Source organism: Chelonia mydas, chromosome 1 (genome assembly GCF_015237465.2).
Source record: "Chelonia mydas isolate rCheMyd1 chromosome 1, rCheMyd1.pri.v2, whole genome shotgun sequence".
In the NCBI taxonomy this organism is placed as follows: domain Eukaryota; kingdom Metazoa; phylum Chordata; order Testudines; family Cheloniidae; genus Chelonia; species Chelonia mydas.
In genome coordinates this window covers 79,741,505-79,759,556 of record NC_057849.1, presented here as the reverse complement: position 1 = coordinate 79,759,556, position 18,052 = coordinate 79,741,505, and the positions used below count along the sequence as shown (strand labels likewise).

Here is an 18,052-nt window from a genome sequence, read left to right as displayed (position 1 = left end):
GAAATTTTGCTTGTGTGTGACAGGAGCAGGGAGAGTTTCTTTGAAGTGGAAAGAAATAAAGTTTGTATTTTAATGTGAGAACAGGTTGTTTTATGAATATTTTCCTAACTGCATTGTGAAAGTTTTATTTAAAGTGTACAGTAGAACCTCACTAATTCCCACTGAATGGACAGCAATTGCAGCTTGCTAAAACTCATTCATTTATTTTACAATGCATTTCTTTTATTTTATTTTATAATGTACTACTAAATGTATATTTTGTACAAATTCTTATACATATCTTGTATATACCAAATCCTTAATGATGATCCCTCCTATCGCACTCTATTTTAGTTTTTCTTCTGGTATAGTGGGGAGAGGGTGCTATTTTTGTATGCAAATTTTAGGTGTGCATACTAGTGAGGTTGTACTGCATGGCAATAATTTGTTTTCCAACTTTTCTGAAGACAGCTTAATACTTCATATATCTTTCCTGTTATGAATTGAGTGGCTGAAAGTCCACATTCAACCATGCCACATTAATTTGCTTAAATAATCTTTAGAAAGCAGCAGATTCTCTTGTCATAAAACAAATCTGGCTTGCAGTGGAACATATATTGTTTCACTGTGACAGGAGTGTGGGGTTTGTCTTGCACAAGTCTCAAGCTTTAACAGATGTCTGGCTCTTATTTCAGTAAATGGCATGACACACTACATCCGTTTAGAGCTTTTGACATATGAATCTGTTTTTGTTTAACAGATGATTTGCAATGGTGAGCAATGGACTCAAGTGACTTCATTTTTAAAAGTCAATTTATTTTAATATTGATGTTAGAATGCAGACAATTTGAATTACAATGTCTCTAGCATCTTCTTCCAATGTTCTCTTGTTCCCATTTCCTTGTTGATATTTGTCTTTTTTTAAACTTTGTTGCTCAGAATGTCTTTAATGCTAGCCAAGGAGTCAGGGATTTGGACTTTTTTTCATGGACTTCTAAAGCTTTCCCCCCCCAGGTGAGTTAACTGTAAAGAACAGTAACATTATATCCTGATGTTTTACATTAATAAATACATTTATATTAGATAACCTTTTGAAGTCTGCTGTATTCTGATGTATTTTTGCAGGAAATGCTAGATATGTAAATACCATACTGTAGAATTGTGTATCTACTCCTTTAATCTCACTGTACTCTAGATTGAAAAATTATTAGTTCAAAATGCTAATGATGGTTACTGAACCTCCAGCAACACAAAAGTAACAATTTTCTTTTAAATATAGTACATCCTAATTACAATATTCACGAGAATTGTTGGCCATTTAACATTAAAAAGAGAACCTTCCAATCGCTTATGTTTATAGACAAGGTATACTGCTAAACTTTTCTTTCCCTGTTTTCAGTGCTATACACCCTAGTCCATTGCAAAAATCAGTAAATTGAACATAATAGGCTCCTTATGAACTGGGTCAGCTCAAAAATATTAATAAACGCAGCTGATGAATAAGGCTTTGTGTCTGTCACGGAGGTCACGGAAGACACAGATTTTGTGACCTCTGTGACTTCTGCAACGGTCAGTGTGGCTGGCTCAGGGGCTCCCCAGAGTCTGCTCCGCCAACCCCAGCATCCCCCTCCCACCCCGTATCAGTGGGGTCCTGGGCTGTGCACCACCGCCTGGCACCCCACACACACACAGCACCAGAGGAGGTCCCGGGCCACCCCGCCCAGCACCCCTGGCGCACCAGGCCACCCCCCGCAGAGCACCTCTGGCCCAAGTTTTAGTTAAGGGTATATAGTAAAATTCATGGACAGATCATGGGTCATGAATTTTTGTTTACTGCCCGCGACCTGTCCATGACTTTTACTAAAAATACCTGTGCTGATGAACACTACACTAACTTCTTTACTAATCTATTTCAAAATTTCCATAATTCCTAGAAAAATATCCAGTTGTATTATATATGACTAAGTGTTTTAAATATCTCTCAGATGCTTTTGTAAATGATCTGGAAGGCTATTGCTGCTTTTTAGGCAGTAGCTTCCATAGAAATTTTTTAATGGAAACTATTCTCAATAATTACGCATATTTGTTCAGCGACTTAAAAATATACTTTTTCACTGTTTTTTTTCCCCCACAACAACACTGAACTGCTTTGCTGCTCTGTAGATATATAGAAACTTTAATTGACAAAAATGCTTAGCTTCTAGTTGCTGTAGAACATTAGACTTTTTTCCCCTTGAAACAATTGACTTTAGAAAATCCCACAACTTGACGTGAAAATTCCCTTCTTTGCAGAACAACTTTATACTGTATAATGGCTCAGTTGCAGTATTTTTCTTGGGAAAGCTATTATAACATTTGGGAGGGGTGTTATAACATTCTGGGCACAATACACAGGAATCAACACCAAATAGAGCTGAAAACGGAACCGTGCAAAAATTTTGATTTTAATAAAGAAATTAACCACACTTGCAAATAGACTTTGTATGCAGGTCACACATCTTGTTTTTAAGGTACATCAGTTATTGCTACTGCTACATATTTGTTTCTTTGTGATATAAAGTGTGTATGAGTGTTCCTCCCCATTATCTTCATGTATACTGGACATTTTATTAAATTACAGCCAGTGGAAGCGCCATGCCAGTATTCCTCATTTACAGTACAGGTTGGAGAGTTGCCTAAGAACTCTAAACATATGGAGTCGTCATACCTTAGAAGTATAACATCAGATCAGGCCTGGGTTTGTCCTTCATCCTTGCTTAGTTCTAAGTAAAATAAGTCTGCTATGCTACTCCAATTGTCACAATAAAAATATAATTATAAATACACACTAGTATTTTATTATGTGCATACAAGAAACATGGGGTTACTGCTCCACTTGGCCTTAGTAATAATAATTTTACCTTTATTCAGTGTTTACAATATATTCCTGAAATTGAGTTCAGAGAAAGGAGCACATTTAAATTGGAAACCAGCTAGCATATACGTCTCCTTTACACATGCCTAGATCAATCACTGGTTACTTTTACCTGTTATATTTGCAAGATATTCAATCGCATGTTTGGATTCTCTGTGCTGATAAATGACAGTACTAAACACAAAGTACTGCATGAAAATGGTGGTGAAAATAATTTTATGTCAGACTGCACATATGAAAATATCTGTATATTTAGTGGCCCAAATTTAAACAATTTATTTTCCACTGAAGTGCCTGTTCATTTGAAATACAGCAGTAGTTGAGTTGTGTGTACTTCTGCAAGCTAAAACGGTCAGCTGGAAAGGAAACTTACAATTCAACTGGCATTATGACCAGTTTTTTTTCTCTTTCTAGGTTAAGAAGTTAACTGTTCCAGACTCAGGGAAGAGGTGTTTCTAATCTAAAAAGTGCAAAGGCATTATTAACAGGTTCTATTCTGTTTTTCTTTTGCTTCTTTAAATTTTTCAGGAGCCTAGGTCTAATACTGATGACTTTTTCAAAGACATAAATTCACGCTGCACACAGGAAGCAGTGATGCAAGAGCAAGATATGCCATTCCTTCGAGGTGGACCTGGAGTGTACAAGGTAGTGAAGACTGGCCCTTCAGGTCACAACATCAGAAGCTGCCCTAACCTTAGAGGTATCCCAATTGGAATGTTAGTTCTGGGAAACAAAGTCAAGGCAGTAGGCGAGGTATGGATCCTTGTAGCTTCAGTTCATGTCTTCATAGATACCAGTTTATATCAGTAGTAAACGCAACAAAAGCATCTTCCCCTACTCAAGGTTTGCTTTTCCAACCCTGGTGATTAAATGTTAACATTTGAACTTGATTTATATTATAAATACTAATTCAGTTATGTGTTTTGCTTTGTAGAAAAGTGTTAATTAATTGGAGTTACATTAAACTTGAATTTTCTGATACCACAGTTACCTACACTTATTTATATATTTGTTACAGTATGGTTGATTCATTGCAAAATAAGATTATCTGTTTCACTTACTGATCATATGTATCAAAGTGAATTTACCTTGTTGGAGGAATCATTTCCAGGGCTGTGATCAGTTCAAAAATTAACCTATTTCACTGTATTTATTCAATTGTTATTGTACTTGTCATCATGCTTTGGTATTTTCCTGTTGAGATGGGCTTGAGGATGTAGTGTGTCATGCTATTTTTCTCAAACAACATCAGGAGCATAATTAGCAAATTTACAAATATTTCATATATAACTAGACATTATAACTTATTTTGGTGTTTCAGGTGCCAAAAAAGCATGGAGGTTGTTGGATAACACCTTCTAAGAGCTTATTTGGGTTTGTGTGGTTGGTCAAATATTGAACTTTTTTTTCTAAACATAAACTGGCCTAATATTGTGAAAGTATTTATAATTTTAAACTTGCCATACATGGAATTGGTTTTTGTTATACCTCAGGCTGTGGCCTTAATTTCAGAAACAATGTTTTTTGTAATATCATGATGGAAATGAGCATATTGTTTCAAATACTGAAGCATGTTGCTGGATCTGAGCACTGGATTATTTGAAAAGTGAATAAACTGCTTTTTTATGTGTGTGTACCAGGTGACTAATTCTGAAGGTACATGGGTGCAAATGGATAAGAACAGCATGGTAGAGTTCTGTGAGAGTGATGAAGGCGAAGCATGGTCCTTAGCTAGAGACAGAGGTGGAAACCAGTATCTGCGGCACGAAGATGGCAAGTTGTCTTTTTTTTTTAAAACTAACTACTTAAAGTGTTTGCCAAAATAAAGTGGGGGGAGGGGAAGTTTTAAGAAAGAACTGAGTTTTTGAAAAGATGTAAAACAATAACTTATAGAATAACCCAATTGGAGAAAATATGAAGTCAAACTTTTTTCAAAATTAAATTTTACAGTAGTCATCAGACATTTAGATTTTGCAAACATGACATTTTTGTAAGTGTTTTGAGTCATTCTTCTGTATAAATTTTGAAGTAGAGTGTTGTCCTTTCTTCTGTTTATGGGGATTCAGTTTTCAGACAACTAATCCTGTACTTCCTAAGGCAACTTTCTACAGTCTACTTTTGTCTCCACCTGAAAACAAAAAAGGACTGAATGAATTTGTACTGCATCTTAATTTTTTTTATTTTGAGTTTAACATATAATCCCAACCATTGGATTGGGGCGACAAAAGTACCCTACTAAAAACTGCCAGCAAATTTTGAACTCCATATATGAAATGAGAAGAAATCTGTAGTTGGTAACCTAATGTTCTTTTGCTCAGTGCTTCCTGTTTTTCCTATTATAATAAAGGAGTGGTGAATGTTAAATTAGGAATGGCAAAATGATTTCCAGAAAATGCAGTAAATACAATCACGTTTTAGATCATTACAACCAGCATATTTTGAGCAAGTTCTGTGGATTTTGACAGAGCTCTCTGAGCTTTTCCTCTTGGCTAGAACAATATTTTTCATTATCCGTGTCACTTCCTGTGAAAATATTAGCTTAATTACCTCTATGATCAGTTAGAGAGTAGAGTGGGATATTTTCTCAGGATGATGTATTTTTGTATGTACCTCAACCAAAATAGATCTTTAATGTGCCATTTATTTAACCTAATTTAGGATCCAAGCACACTACCGCTAACATCTGCTTAAAATCAGAGTTTTTTCCCTCCGTTTCGAGGACACTATCCTCAAAGTAGTAGTACTGGGGCTTTCTTTGGATCTAAGGAGTCAACTGGACTGCTTTTGACCGTTGTACTTAGATTTAAATGTGATAGAAATGTAATATCTGCGACAAGCTCCTTTAGGGAATTTTATCTCACATTTGCATGAAAGTAGCCTTGATCTTATAGGTCTTTTAACTTCTGTGTAATCCTTTTTCCATTTATTCTGCTATCCTGTGATGATGTCCTTTCTCATCTGTGGACATTCTGAAGTAACTTTGTCTTATTTCATTACGATGTGCAGAAAACAAACTTATACTGCTGTATAGGTATACTGCCTAATTCTGTGGGGAGGTGTATAACGTGTAGTGAGCAAATAAAGGCACACATTGAACAGTAAAGATAGAAAATATTTAACAACTGTTCTTTGACTGATTGCACACGTGCATTCCACTGCAGGTGTTTGTGTGCTCCACTGCACAATTGAGTTTTTCCCTTAGTGGCACTAGTCAGGGCAGCATGAGTGCCCATCACATGCAGGCATAAAGGATCAAGCTGCCTTGATACCCTTCTCTCTCTCCTCCACCCCCGCTCCTTCCTACCACCCATGACGATTGTTGTAGGTGTCCTAGCTCTCTGAAAGTCTTTAGTCAAAATATATAAATACTGCTGGTTATGTGTAGTTTAGTGTTTGGTTGGTTAATTTAAAATAAATGTGTTTGTTCTTTTGTGTGCTTTTGGCAGCTAGGCTGGGTACCCACCCCAGTACCACAGATATGCAGCACACTCCAGGTTTCAAGCCCTGCCATTCTTGTGGTAAGGCAACACCTAATAGTTACCCTCACCCCTGTTGTCTTAAGTGCTTGAAGGAGGTCCAAATGAGTGACAAATGCAGCATTTGTAAGGGCTTAAAGCTCCATTCAAAAAAAAGCGGGGGGGGCAGATTAAAATACATGCTGCTGAAATTGACTTGGGAGGACATTCAAAGAAGAAACATACCCCAGAGCACACCTCTAAACAGAGGAGTTGGTTGGCTTCAGAGCATGTCATGGGCCTGTTGTGACCAGTTCCCGAAGCACCTTTGCTGGTCGCATGCCCTGGTACCAGAGTGTCGTCTTGGTCATTTCTACTCCTGAGATGTTTGAGGCTGCAAGAGAGTTGTTAAACTTCTTAGTGCCACCATCTCCAGTGGTTCAAGAGACTCGCCCGGCACTGGCACCCAGCACCTTCACCTCCATACTGGGCAATTCCATCAAATTCAGCCACCAGGGTACCAATTAAGGTGATATTGTCTACGGGAAAGCCACAGATGATGTGCTAGCCACATCTGGATATGGAAATTGTATGGCGGGCCATGATGCTCACAAAATTAGGGTCTGGGGTGCAGAAGAGGGTGAGGGCTCCTGCTGGGTGTGCGGGCTCTGGGGTGGGGCCAGAAATGAGGAGTTCAGGGTGTGGGAGGGGGCTGATACTTGCTGATCCTGAAGGCAAAACAGTCTCACAGGCCTATTTTAGGTCTAATACCTAACTTAACTAGCTAAGCGAATTTGAAGCAAAAAGGTTTCTCTCACCTTATGCTTACAGCAGTCTGGCTGGATTTCTCAGCCAGGACCCCTCTTCTAGTCCAGTGATGCTGCTTTTGTCTTTCAAAAGTTGATGCTGGGAGTAAAGATATGGGGGTAGAGGTGATTTGTGTCATGTGTTCTCCATAGCATTTCTCGTCAGAAGTGACTGCTGTGATGATTTAGTCTGGCCTCCTGCATAATACAGACTACTGAACTTCCCAAAATAATTTGTTTTAATTTGAGCATACCTGTTAGAAAAACATCTAATCTTGATTTAAAAATTGCCAATGATGGAGAATCCACCACAGCCCAAGTAAATTTTTCCTATGGTTAATTACCCTCATTGTTAAAAACATACACCATTTTTTTCCCAGTCTGAATTTGTCTAGCTTCAATTTTCAGCCGCTAGATCTTATTCTACCTTTGTCTGTTAGATTGAAGAGCTGATTATCAAATGCTTGTTCCCCATGTAGGTACTTATAAACTGTGATCAAGTCACACTTTAATCTTCTCTTTGTTAAACTAAATGTATTGAACTCCTTGAGTCTCAGCACTAAATGATTATATCAACAATAATTCCCTTGTTTATTTTTTTTGCTCTTTGTCAGTCCTAAATTTATGCAGAGGAGTGAAGCCTTTAGGAAAACTTTTCTACCTGTAAATTTAGTTTCTTTAATTATTTCTCTATCGGTCCGATACTCACCTATAGTCTGTGATGTTGGGTCTAGAACACATGAATTTAAGGGTGTGGGATGATGTTTTGCTTCCTGTTCAGATGTTATCCACCAGAAACTGACTGTTGCTTTCTTGCCCATATGCTCAGGGTCTAACTGATTGCTATATTTTGGGTCAGGAAGGATTTTTCCTCTGAGTCAGATTGGCAGGGGTTTTTCCCCTTCCTTTGCAGCATGGGGCATGGGTCATTTGCAGGTTTAAATTAGTGTAAATGGTGGATTCTCTGTAACTTGAAGTCTTTAAACCATGATTTGAGGACTTCAGTAACTCAAACAAAGGTTAGGGGTCTATTACAGGAGTAGGTGGGTAAGGTTCTATGGCCTGCAATATGCGGGATGTTGTATTAGATGATCTTGATGGTCCCTTGGAACCTTAAAATCTATTAATCCAAATATGACTGAAAATAATTGCGCAAGGGAATTGTCAGGGTTGGGTTTTCTTGGTGTTTGTTTTGGGGGGAGTAGGGACAGGGGAGGAGGTAAATCCTACAGTACCAGACTGATTCAGAAGAATTCAAAGAAGATCAATTGACAGGTAGGAAAAACGTTTTTCTTTTGAGGTTCTTTTTGTCTTCAAAAGACACTTTTTCATGTTTTAACATTTCATCTCTATATGTTTTTAAAAGAGCAGTACATTTTCTCCTAACAACTGCATATTTTTCATTTGGCCGATATTTTTCTTCTTTTTTAACTGAGCTAAAATTATGTGGCTGCTTTTGATTTTGCTACTACATTTTTATTTAGTGTTATGTCTTGCTTTGGTGTATGGTTGTCATACATGTCCACACAGCTTTTAGTTTTTGTTATATTCATTTTGCTCAGTTCAGTATTCTGGAAATTTACGTGATGACAAGCACCAATTCTAGTTAACATTTTTAATTAAAATTGACTTTTTGAGACATCTTACTAAAATGTAGCACTGTTAGATGTGTTAGCAGCCAGAGGATACCAATTAAAGCAACGGGAAACTCATTTACCATCTGTTTTAATAATTTAGTAATCAGAAACTGCTATATTAACATAACATTTAAAATATTTTTAATTCGTGACACCTACAATTTAAAATGAATGAGATGCATTAAATGATGGTGAGACATGCAAATGAATGAGGGGAATTTTTTATCTAGCTAATGGGAAATAATTTGATCCTCCTCCCTTCCTCAATAAGTCAGGTTTTCCAAAATACAACTGTTGCAGACAGTAGATGTCTTACCTGCTTGTGCAAAAGAATGGCTGATACATGCCATTATGCATATTAGTGTATCAACAATAATCATGTACTTTCAATGATTATTTGTTTATGCTAGTTCCTACAGTGCGTCAGCTTACAGATGTTTGAGCATGGACAGTCTCTGCCCCAAAAAGTTTAGACATATTTGCAAACCAATAAATTTGAATTTAATATGTTTTAACTAAAATAATAGTTTGTCATTACTGACTCTCCAGAACAGGGGTAAGAGTACTGGTTGTTGAAGGAGATGATGATGAGCCAGCTGAGTATTTTCTCCTTTACAATAATTGCCTCACAGCTCCATCAGTCTGTTAAGAATGTTAAGTAAAGCATAATGAACAACTGTATTTCATTACATTCCTGAATATTCAGCTTAAGTCTGGTGCCCATTTTCAGTAGTGTATAAGCTAGCTTGTGACATGAGTGATTTTACACTTATGGTGTATATTTGGGGGGCCTAACAGAAAAATAACATTAAAAGCTTTCACTATTTTGTCTTGTGACTCATCTTTCCTCTGCAAATCAGTGATAAAAGAAATACTAACTCTGAAGTGATGGCTTGTTTTACAGAGCAAGTTCTGCTCGAGCAAAATGCTCAGACTCCTCCTCCAAGCCCTTTTTCAATACAAGCTTTCAATAAGGGATCTGCTTGTAGCAATGGACAAGGATTTGATTATGGCCTTGCAAATAACAAAGGTAAGTTTATAGCTACAACTATTTTGTAAAACATTTTTTTCAAACTTTAGCCTATGCATTTTTTGCTACTCATTTTCCATGACTTGAGTAGACATCAGTGCCATTTGCAACACCAACAGATGTGCCCCCACAAAACCATCCATCATTATGGTGAAACGAGTTGCTGAGAGTTGCAATGGCATTTCTGCTGTATTTTATGCAGTTAGTAATATTGTAACTTGTGTAAATTTCTGCTTTACATAGATGTAAAGGGAATACTTTTAGACTTACTGGAGTTTTATGTTGGTCCCTTTAATTGCACTATTGAATAGCTTCATTGATAAGTTAATGTCCTGTAAATTCCTGTCAAGTTAGCCACAGAACTGTAATACAAGAATTACAATTTCTTACTCATTGAACCAGAAAGAGTGATAACATCCAGTATTGTTCAAATTAGGCTTCAAAATCATTAGGTTGGAAAATTTTCAGGAAGACCATGAGGATTCTGGCTATCTGCTTAAAATAAGCTTAATTTTTAAAAAGTGCTTTTACATTTGATGACTGGGTGGAAGATTAGGTTTGATGTTTTGATTATAGTTATAATACTAAGCATTTTTATAATAGCATGAAACTGCTCTGTCTAGATTATAGGCTTGGAAATCTCATATTAAAGTAGAATATTAATATGGAGTATAATGCTAGTAGTTGTTAAATTGGAGTATTGCTTTGTTAGCAAAAGTATATGTAGGTTTTTAGAGTTTAGATTGATAAATATAGGAACCAAATAGCTTAATCCAGATGATATCGTACAATAAATCACAGCAACATATAAAACAAAAAGAAATGCAGTTTCAAGTTTGGACAGTAATAACGTAGGGCAAATCACCTGGTATCTGCAGCAAACTTTTGTTCACTCATTACTTATATGCAGAAGGCTAAGTGAACTGGAAGTTCTTTTGCGTAGTCATGTGTTCTTGAGGAATGTCACTGAAAACGTGGAGCTTTGCTGTTCTAATCTTCTATTTCTGTGGTCTAGGTCAGGGTTTCTCAATTCGTGAGTTTCTCAATCTAATATTGGGTCACCAGAACATTTCAAAGGGTCTCGTGGCAGTTCCTGTGGCTCCTGTCCCACAGGGCTGGCTAGGCTCGCCTCTCTGCTCCAGGCATTGCAACCTCTAGGGTCACAGTGCCACTCAGGTTTGGCCCAGCTATCCTGATGGGAATCCGGAGAGGCCAAATTTGAGTGAGTGGCACTGCACTCCCATGAGCCAGGTCACAACCCCACTCTCACAAATTTGGTCCAGTCAGGGGGGCTGGGCCAAACCTGAGTGGTGCTGCAACTCCAGAGGTTGCAATGCACAGAGCAGAGAGCCAAGCCCAGCTAGCCCCTCAGCACAGGAGCAGCAGGAGCAGGAGGGGGGAGGGGAGTGTACCGGGCAAGATCCAACTAAAACCACCCCAGGGCAGGGCCATAACCAGGGTGGGGCAAGTGGGGAAGCTGCCCTTGACGCAAAGCCACAGGGGTGGCTCAGGCTGGTGATGCCACATGGCTCAGGCCAGACCCATGGGGTGGAGCTCAGGGAGGGAGCGCGACCTCCACCTGTAGACTCACCTCAGCTGGTCATCCAATCTGTCTTGGTTGGGGGAGACACAACCAAAAAATTGTGGGGTGACTCCGCAGTCGCCCTCCCTTCACCCCCCTTGTCGCCTCTGGTAGGGGGCACAAATACACTTGCTCATCCCGGGCGCTAAAATGCCTAGTTACATCTCTGCTCCAAAGCCTCCAGACTATTTACTGGATTGCAACAGGCCATAAATATATACAAATAAGGCCTGAGCCCCAAAAGGTTGAGAACCACTGGTCTTGGTGACACTTGCTTTTGGGGTGGGGGGTGAAACTTCCATTTAACACTAACTAGAGTCATGGGCACACTTCAAGAGTAGGGTAACTTGGTTTTGGTCTTGAAGAGGCTTTTAGTAATTAGAATATTTTATTTTTTTAAAAGGGAGGACAGAAGAGGGCTTTATCTAAACTTTCTGAATTAACTATTTTTCACTGTTCATATAATTTTAAGGAACATTGAAATACAGGATTTACATAATTTTACTGAAATTTTAATATGCGAATGAAGTTTGTCTATTCTTTATCATAACTCAATCCATCCCTAATGGGATCCCTTTTTCTGGATGAAGATTAGAGAAAATTCATGCATTTTGATAGTTAGAAAATTAAGCTTTGCCCACGCCACTTCCCACTAGAAGTTCTGCCTTCACTGGGAGCAATAGTTTTTTCCCTCTTTTTTGTTTTTACTTCTTTTTACAGTTTACATTGTAAGAAGTAATTATTTTCTTTGCCTTTACTACTAAGTCTTTTTCTGAGGTTTTCTGTATTATTTAGCCCATGGTGTAGTAATTTCCCCTGTGAGATCATTCTGTGAAGTACTCTTTTTTTCCCCAGCCTAGCCATCCTCATTTCAAAATGGTGACTCAGACCAGAAGCACACGAATGCAAGAGATGCTCAGTTTGTGGGGCAGTATTACAGATTACTAGTGAGCATAGGAATTGTGTAATAAGAATAAAACATTAACAGTGATTTTCTTTGATAAGATTAAGAGAAAGGAAGTTTCCTCTCATGGTTTGTCAGAATGAATAAAATCCTGAAGAGAAACTTGCTAAGGTCAAGAGTATTTGTGAAGGTGTTCGCAAAAAGAAAAGGAGTACTTGTGGCACCTTAGAGACTAACCAATTTATTTGAGCATAAGCTTTCGTGAGCTACAGCTCACTTCATCGGATGCATCCGATGAAGTGAGCTGTAGCTCACGAAAGCTTATGCTCAAATAAATTGGGTAGTCTCTAAGGTGCCACAAGTACTCCTTTTCTTTTTGCGAATACAGACTAACACGGCTGTTACTCTGAAACCTGTGAAGGTGTTGTGGTTCATTTGACTAGCTCCATAGTGGTTTCTATGGCATGCCACTGGATTATTCCAGCTGTGGAAAAGTTAGATCTTCATTCTGTTACTAGCTTCCAAACCTTTTATGCCACATTAGTCTTTTTATTTAGCTTCAAAATCTAATGCATAGTTTGGGTGAGCAGTTCTGTAATCATTGTTTAAATAGGTTTCAGAGTAGCAGCCATGTTAGTCTGTGTTCGCAAAAAGAAAAGGAGTACCTGTGGCACCTTAGAGACTAACAAATTTATTTGAGCATAAGCTTTCAAGTGAGCTACAGCTCACGAATAAATTTGATCCAATAAATTTGTTAGTCTCTAAGGTGCCACAAGTACTCCTTTTCTTATTGTTTAAATAGGTATCTTCATTTACCTCCTTATCTATCTTGTACCGCTTGTGCATTTCCCAAGAGTGGAGAATCTATAATTACTATACTTGAAGGAGCAGAAAGGTTACTTCCATTAACTGGAGTTCTTCGATTATCTTGTCAGAACAGACCACATGTTCTACCATACATCCGCAGTTCTATAGAGTTTGTATTGAATTCCAAGGGATGGAAAAAATAAGTGTGTGTGTCATGTGTTTTTATATAATCTCAACCTGAACCCTATCATGTCTTGATGAGTCTGTGTGGTCCCACAATCGTCCACTTTCCAGAGGCCTTCAGAGTTAGTGTGAAGATGTACCCAGAGTTTAGTTCTGTATTGGTAAGCTATTCAAAACTCCAGTTATAGATGAGTAACCTTTCTTTCCTACAATTTAAAAGTACTCTTCTGAAGATAAATGGAATGGATGAGCCTTACATCCCAAGCATTGTATCACACACTAGAAAAGCGTAAGTTCTTCAACCACAAGAAACAATCAGTGACAGATTAGAGTTATATATTAATTGGAAAAAATAAGTTTATAGGTGACAAAAATGTCATAAATCTCATTGCATCCTCCAATCCACCGATTGTCAAAAGAGACACATGTGCTTTGTTTACCCTTCAGCAAACTATATGGTACAGACCTGGCCAGTTTAGATATTCCAGGACAAAAAGATGAATGCACTAATGGATTTTTTAAATGTACCCAATTCATATGTCATACTGAATGTAACATCTAAATTGTTTTACTCTTGACGTTTTTAAGAGATAAAACATACTTATAAAAATGGGCTGAGAAAAAAGACTGACTTTCACAAAGTTGTTTACATATAGGAGAGAGTGAGGCTTGTTAGCACGATTTGTTATAGCAAAGTACTTGATATATCAGCTATCAGAAAAACAATAATGACCCAGAAAGAATAGCTAGTCTAATATCCCCAACTGTCAGCTAAGAACATAATAAATCCTCCTCCTTCAAGGAGTATGCCTGTGGGTGCTCCACTTTAGGTGTCTTGAAGCCCTGTGCTTGTAATCGGAGATTTTTAGTAACAGTGTCTGGTTGGGCTGCGCACATGCCGTAGCCATCTTGTGTCACTCCGAGCTGTTACATAGTGGTGCACAGCCAACCGTCCCCCAGTTCCTTCTCTACCACCTTTGGCTTGAGTCGGAGCAACAGCAGTACCCTCTCTTACCTCAGATAAGCTTAATAGTTCATATTTGTTCCCAATAGTGTTAGCTTAGTTGTCATTAGCTACCCTATCCCCTTGCCCTTTATATTTTATATTTTACTTTATCTTTTCTTCTAAAATATATATATATGTTCCTTCTTTCTTTTACTCCTGCGTCCTCGGCAGGTACTCAGCTATTACCTTAAAAAGAAAGAGGAAAGAAATAAAAGCAGGGTTTATCCCTGTTCTTTCTCTAGAGGACTTTCTCTTTCAGGAATGCCCAGCTCACCTGGCTTTAAACGCTGCCTGACTTGCAAACTCTCCATACCAGTTTTTGACAGCTACGCACAGTGTTGCCTTGGTGAGACACGCAATACCCAAAACTGTCCACACTGTAGAAAACTGACAGCCTGGACAAAGAAGGCCAGGGATCTCCAATTGAAAATCCTTATGATGGAGAAATCCCTGAGACCAGCCTTATACCCCGAATCCAGGACGGCTCCTGACCAGCGGTCGCCAGCAGCAGCGTCTGACGGGATCTGCTTCAGCAACGGCTGCTAAGGAGCCCGCTCCTAGAAAGGCTACCAAAAAAGCAGCCACACTCACCCCCACTCCGAGAATTGCCTAAAAGAAAGCAATCTACAAATGAAAAAGCTGCCCCAGTACTGACAGCACCGAGAGTGTCAGACCGCAAGACACCAGGAACACCCGGTACCAAGACTTCCCTAGGAGCTAAAGATCCTATGTGGGCAAGCTCTAATGGAGTAGCATGCAGCAAAGTCAAACCTCGCAGCGGGAATCTCCTCTACTCGATACCAACGGTACCCCATCTAGACTGGGACCAAGTCTAGTAACCACTCCCTGTGGATCAGCCCCTCCTATCTCCAGTGATGAGGATGAAGCAGTAGTATACACTCCTTGCCACTCCTCACCTAAACATGGACCTTATCACAAACATCTACAGACATGCGGTGCTGGTATGGTCAACCATGGGCACTGTCCCCTATACCATTCCCACCCAACTGGCCATACTGGGATCTGTGGGCAATGTATAGAGCCCCAAACCTCAGGCCCCCTAACCCGCCTAGGTCCAGAGCAACATGGGCCCCATCACCAACTGTCCCAGCACCCTCACAGACACAAGAGGAAGAGACCGAGGAGCCTGGGGACACAGCTGAAGGTGACACTCTGCCGCCCACTCACATCTCATCTTCGTCACTGGATGAAATGATGATGCCACCACTCTTCCCCCCCCCCCACACACACACACTCTATAGGGGATGATTTCAAATCTTTTCAAGACCTCTTCAAAAGGTTAGCTGAATCCCTGGACATTTTGCTCTCAAAACTACCAGAGACCCAACACAAGCTCACGGACATACTCTAGGCATCCCCAGTAGAAAAGAGAGCCCTGCCAATTAAAGATATCTTTGAGCCTGCAAAAATAATCTGGCAGACACCTGCTACAGCCACTCCCTCATCTAAGAGGTCTGACAAAAAGTATTACATGCCAGCAAAAGGAGCTGAATTTTTATTCACCCATCCCGCACCAAACTCTCTCGTGGTGGATGCAATCAACCAAAGGGGAAAACAACACCAGTCCATATGGACTGGAAAAGGCTAGACCTTTTCGAACAGAAAGCCTACTACTCCGCCACACTCCAGTTCCGCATAGCCAATTATGCAGCCCTACTGGCAAAATACACACACAATCTGTTTGTGAAAATGTCAGAATTTATTGAATGTTTACCTGAGGACAGAAAAAGCAATACAAGGCAAACATTTCTGAAGGGTCTCTCATTGCTAGGATGGCCCTACAGGCCTCTCTTGACTCTGCAGACACGGCACCATGGTCTATCACTACCTCCGTGGTCATGTGCTGTACATCCTGGCTCCGTCTTTCTGGTTTCCCAAGGGAGGTCCAAGCAACTGTTGAGGACTTACCCTTTGAAGGGCAAGAATTATTCGCTGACAAAAAACGATGATTTTCCTCACACCTTAAAGGACTCAAGGGCAACCTTAAATACCTTGGGCATATAAAATAGAAATATCTGCAAATAAAAAGAAACAGAGCATGATTTACAACCAGAGATTCCAGTCTACACTATACTCCCAGTCACAAAGACAGTACTATCAACAGTGTAAACAAAAACAAAACAGAAGTTGGCAGAACCAAGATGAATCTTCAACATCTCAACCATCCACCTCCAGACAATCATTTTGAATGTGTAGTTGAGGGCACGAGACCTCCACACTCTGATTTCTGAACGAGATACAGCCCCCCCCCACCCATTCGGAAACTGTCACCATGCTACCCAGTCTGGAACACCATCACAGCAGATCATATGGGTTCTAGAGATTATCCAGAAGGGCTACTCCATCCCCTTTATTTCTAGCCCACCTAACCATCCCTCCTTCCCCATCCCTCTTCAGGGACCCTTCTCATGAGCACCTGTTAGAATAGTAAATAAATCACTTCATACCATTATGTGCCGTGGAACCCGTACTATCCACACACGGGGAGAGGTTTTTATTCCCGTTACTTTCTAACTCAGAAAAAAACGGCAGGTGGAGACCCATCCTGATTTTACAAAAACTCAATGAATTTGTGAGAACACAACGTTTCAGAATGGTGACTCTAACCACAATAATTCTGGCATTAGAGAAAGGAGATTGACTGTCAGCCCTCAACCTCCAGGACACTTATTGTCATATTACCATTCACCCGTGACACAGAGGATTCCTGAGATTCACCCTAGGGAAACAGCATTTCCAATACAGAGTACTAACCTTCGGCATGTCCGCTGCCCCAAGAGTTTTTTTTTCCAAGGTTCTTGCTGTCGTTCCAGCTCACCTCCGCAGACAAGGAGTGATGATATTTCCATACTTAGACGACAGCCTGATAAGGGCACCAACGCAGCAAGGCGCAATAAACGCCACGCAGACTGATAACCCGGTTCACAGACTAGGGTTGCAAATAAATGTTCAAAAATCCACACTGGTTCCTGTCCAAAAGTTGGAATTAATAGGGGCCTACCTTGATTGTCTCTCAGCAATAGCAATGTTACCCCAACAATGCTTCCTCACTCTAGTCAACCTAATTTCAATGGTGATGAACAGCCCACAGGCATCTGCCAGAACATGCTTCCAACTCTTGGGGCACATTTTGGCAACAACATTTGTTGTAAAATATGCCAGACTCCACATGAGATGCTTACAGGCCTGGCTTCGAGCAGTGTATATACTGCACAGACACTCTATCGACAGGTGCCTCACAATGCCATGCAGGGTAAAAGACTCACTTACATGGTGGTCACAACTATACAGTGTCTGCTCAGGAGTCCCTTTCTAGTAAAAAGCTCCAACCATGATAATCACAACAGATGCTTCCCTAGTTGGTTGGGGGGCACATCTTCACGACAATACGATCCAAGGCTGCTGGTCCCCAGTGGAGTCCAACCTGCACATAAATTTATTGGAGCTAAGGACCGTCTGAAATGCATGCGAGCGCTTTCTCCCTTTAATCAAGAACAATGCCATCAAGATCCTTAAGGACAATATAGCATGCATGTTCTATATAAATTGCCAAGGGGGAGCAAGATCATACCCCCTATGTACAGAGGCAGTACATCTCTGGAATTGGTGCATCACCAACCACATAGAGATATCAGCATCCTATCTGCCGAGATGTCAGAATACGACTGCAGATCAACTAAGCAGGGATTTTTCACAAACCCACAGGTGGGAAATGGATCCCAGAATTC

The 18,052-nt window shown here is 39.8% G+C and overlaps 1 protein-coding gene across 26 annotated transcripts in view; it reads left to right on the top strand.

Moving 5' to 3' along the window:
• Positions 1-18,052, top strand: part of MYCBP2 (MYC binding protein 2) — a 418,792-nt gene that overhangs the window by 308,112 nt on the left and 92,628 nt on the right. For 12 of the 26 annotated variants that reach the window (XM_043534235.1, XM_043534264.1, XM_043534248.1 and 9 more), the window contains 4 exons: positions 919-993; positions 3,422-3,646; positions 4,534-4,666; positions 9,696-9,821. In XM_043534235.1, coding sequence (XP_043390170.1) covers positions 919-993; positions 3,422-3,646; positions 4,534-4,666; positions 9,696-9,821 — 559 coding nt within the window. The remainder of the gene's footprint in view (positions 1-918; positions 994-3,421; positions 3,647-4,533; positions 4,667-9,695; positions 9,822-18,052) is intronic. The other 14 variants (XM_043534267.1, XM_037895540.2, XM_043534299.1 and 11 more) reach the window with 4 other exon arrangements.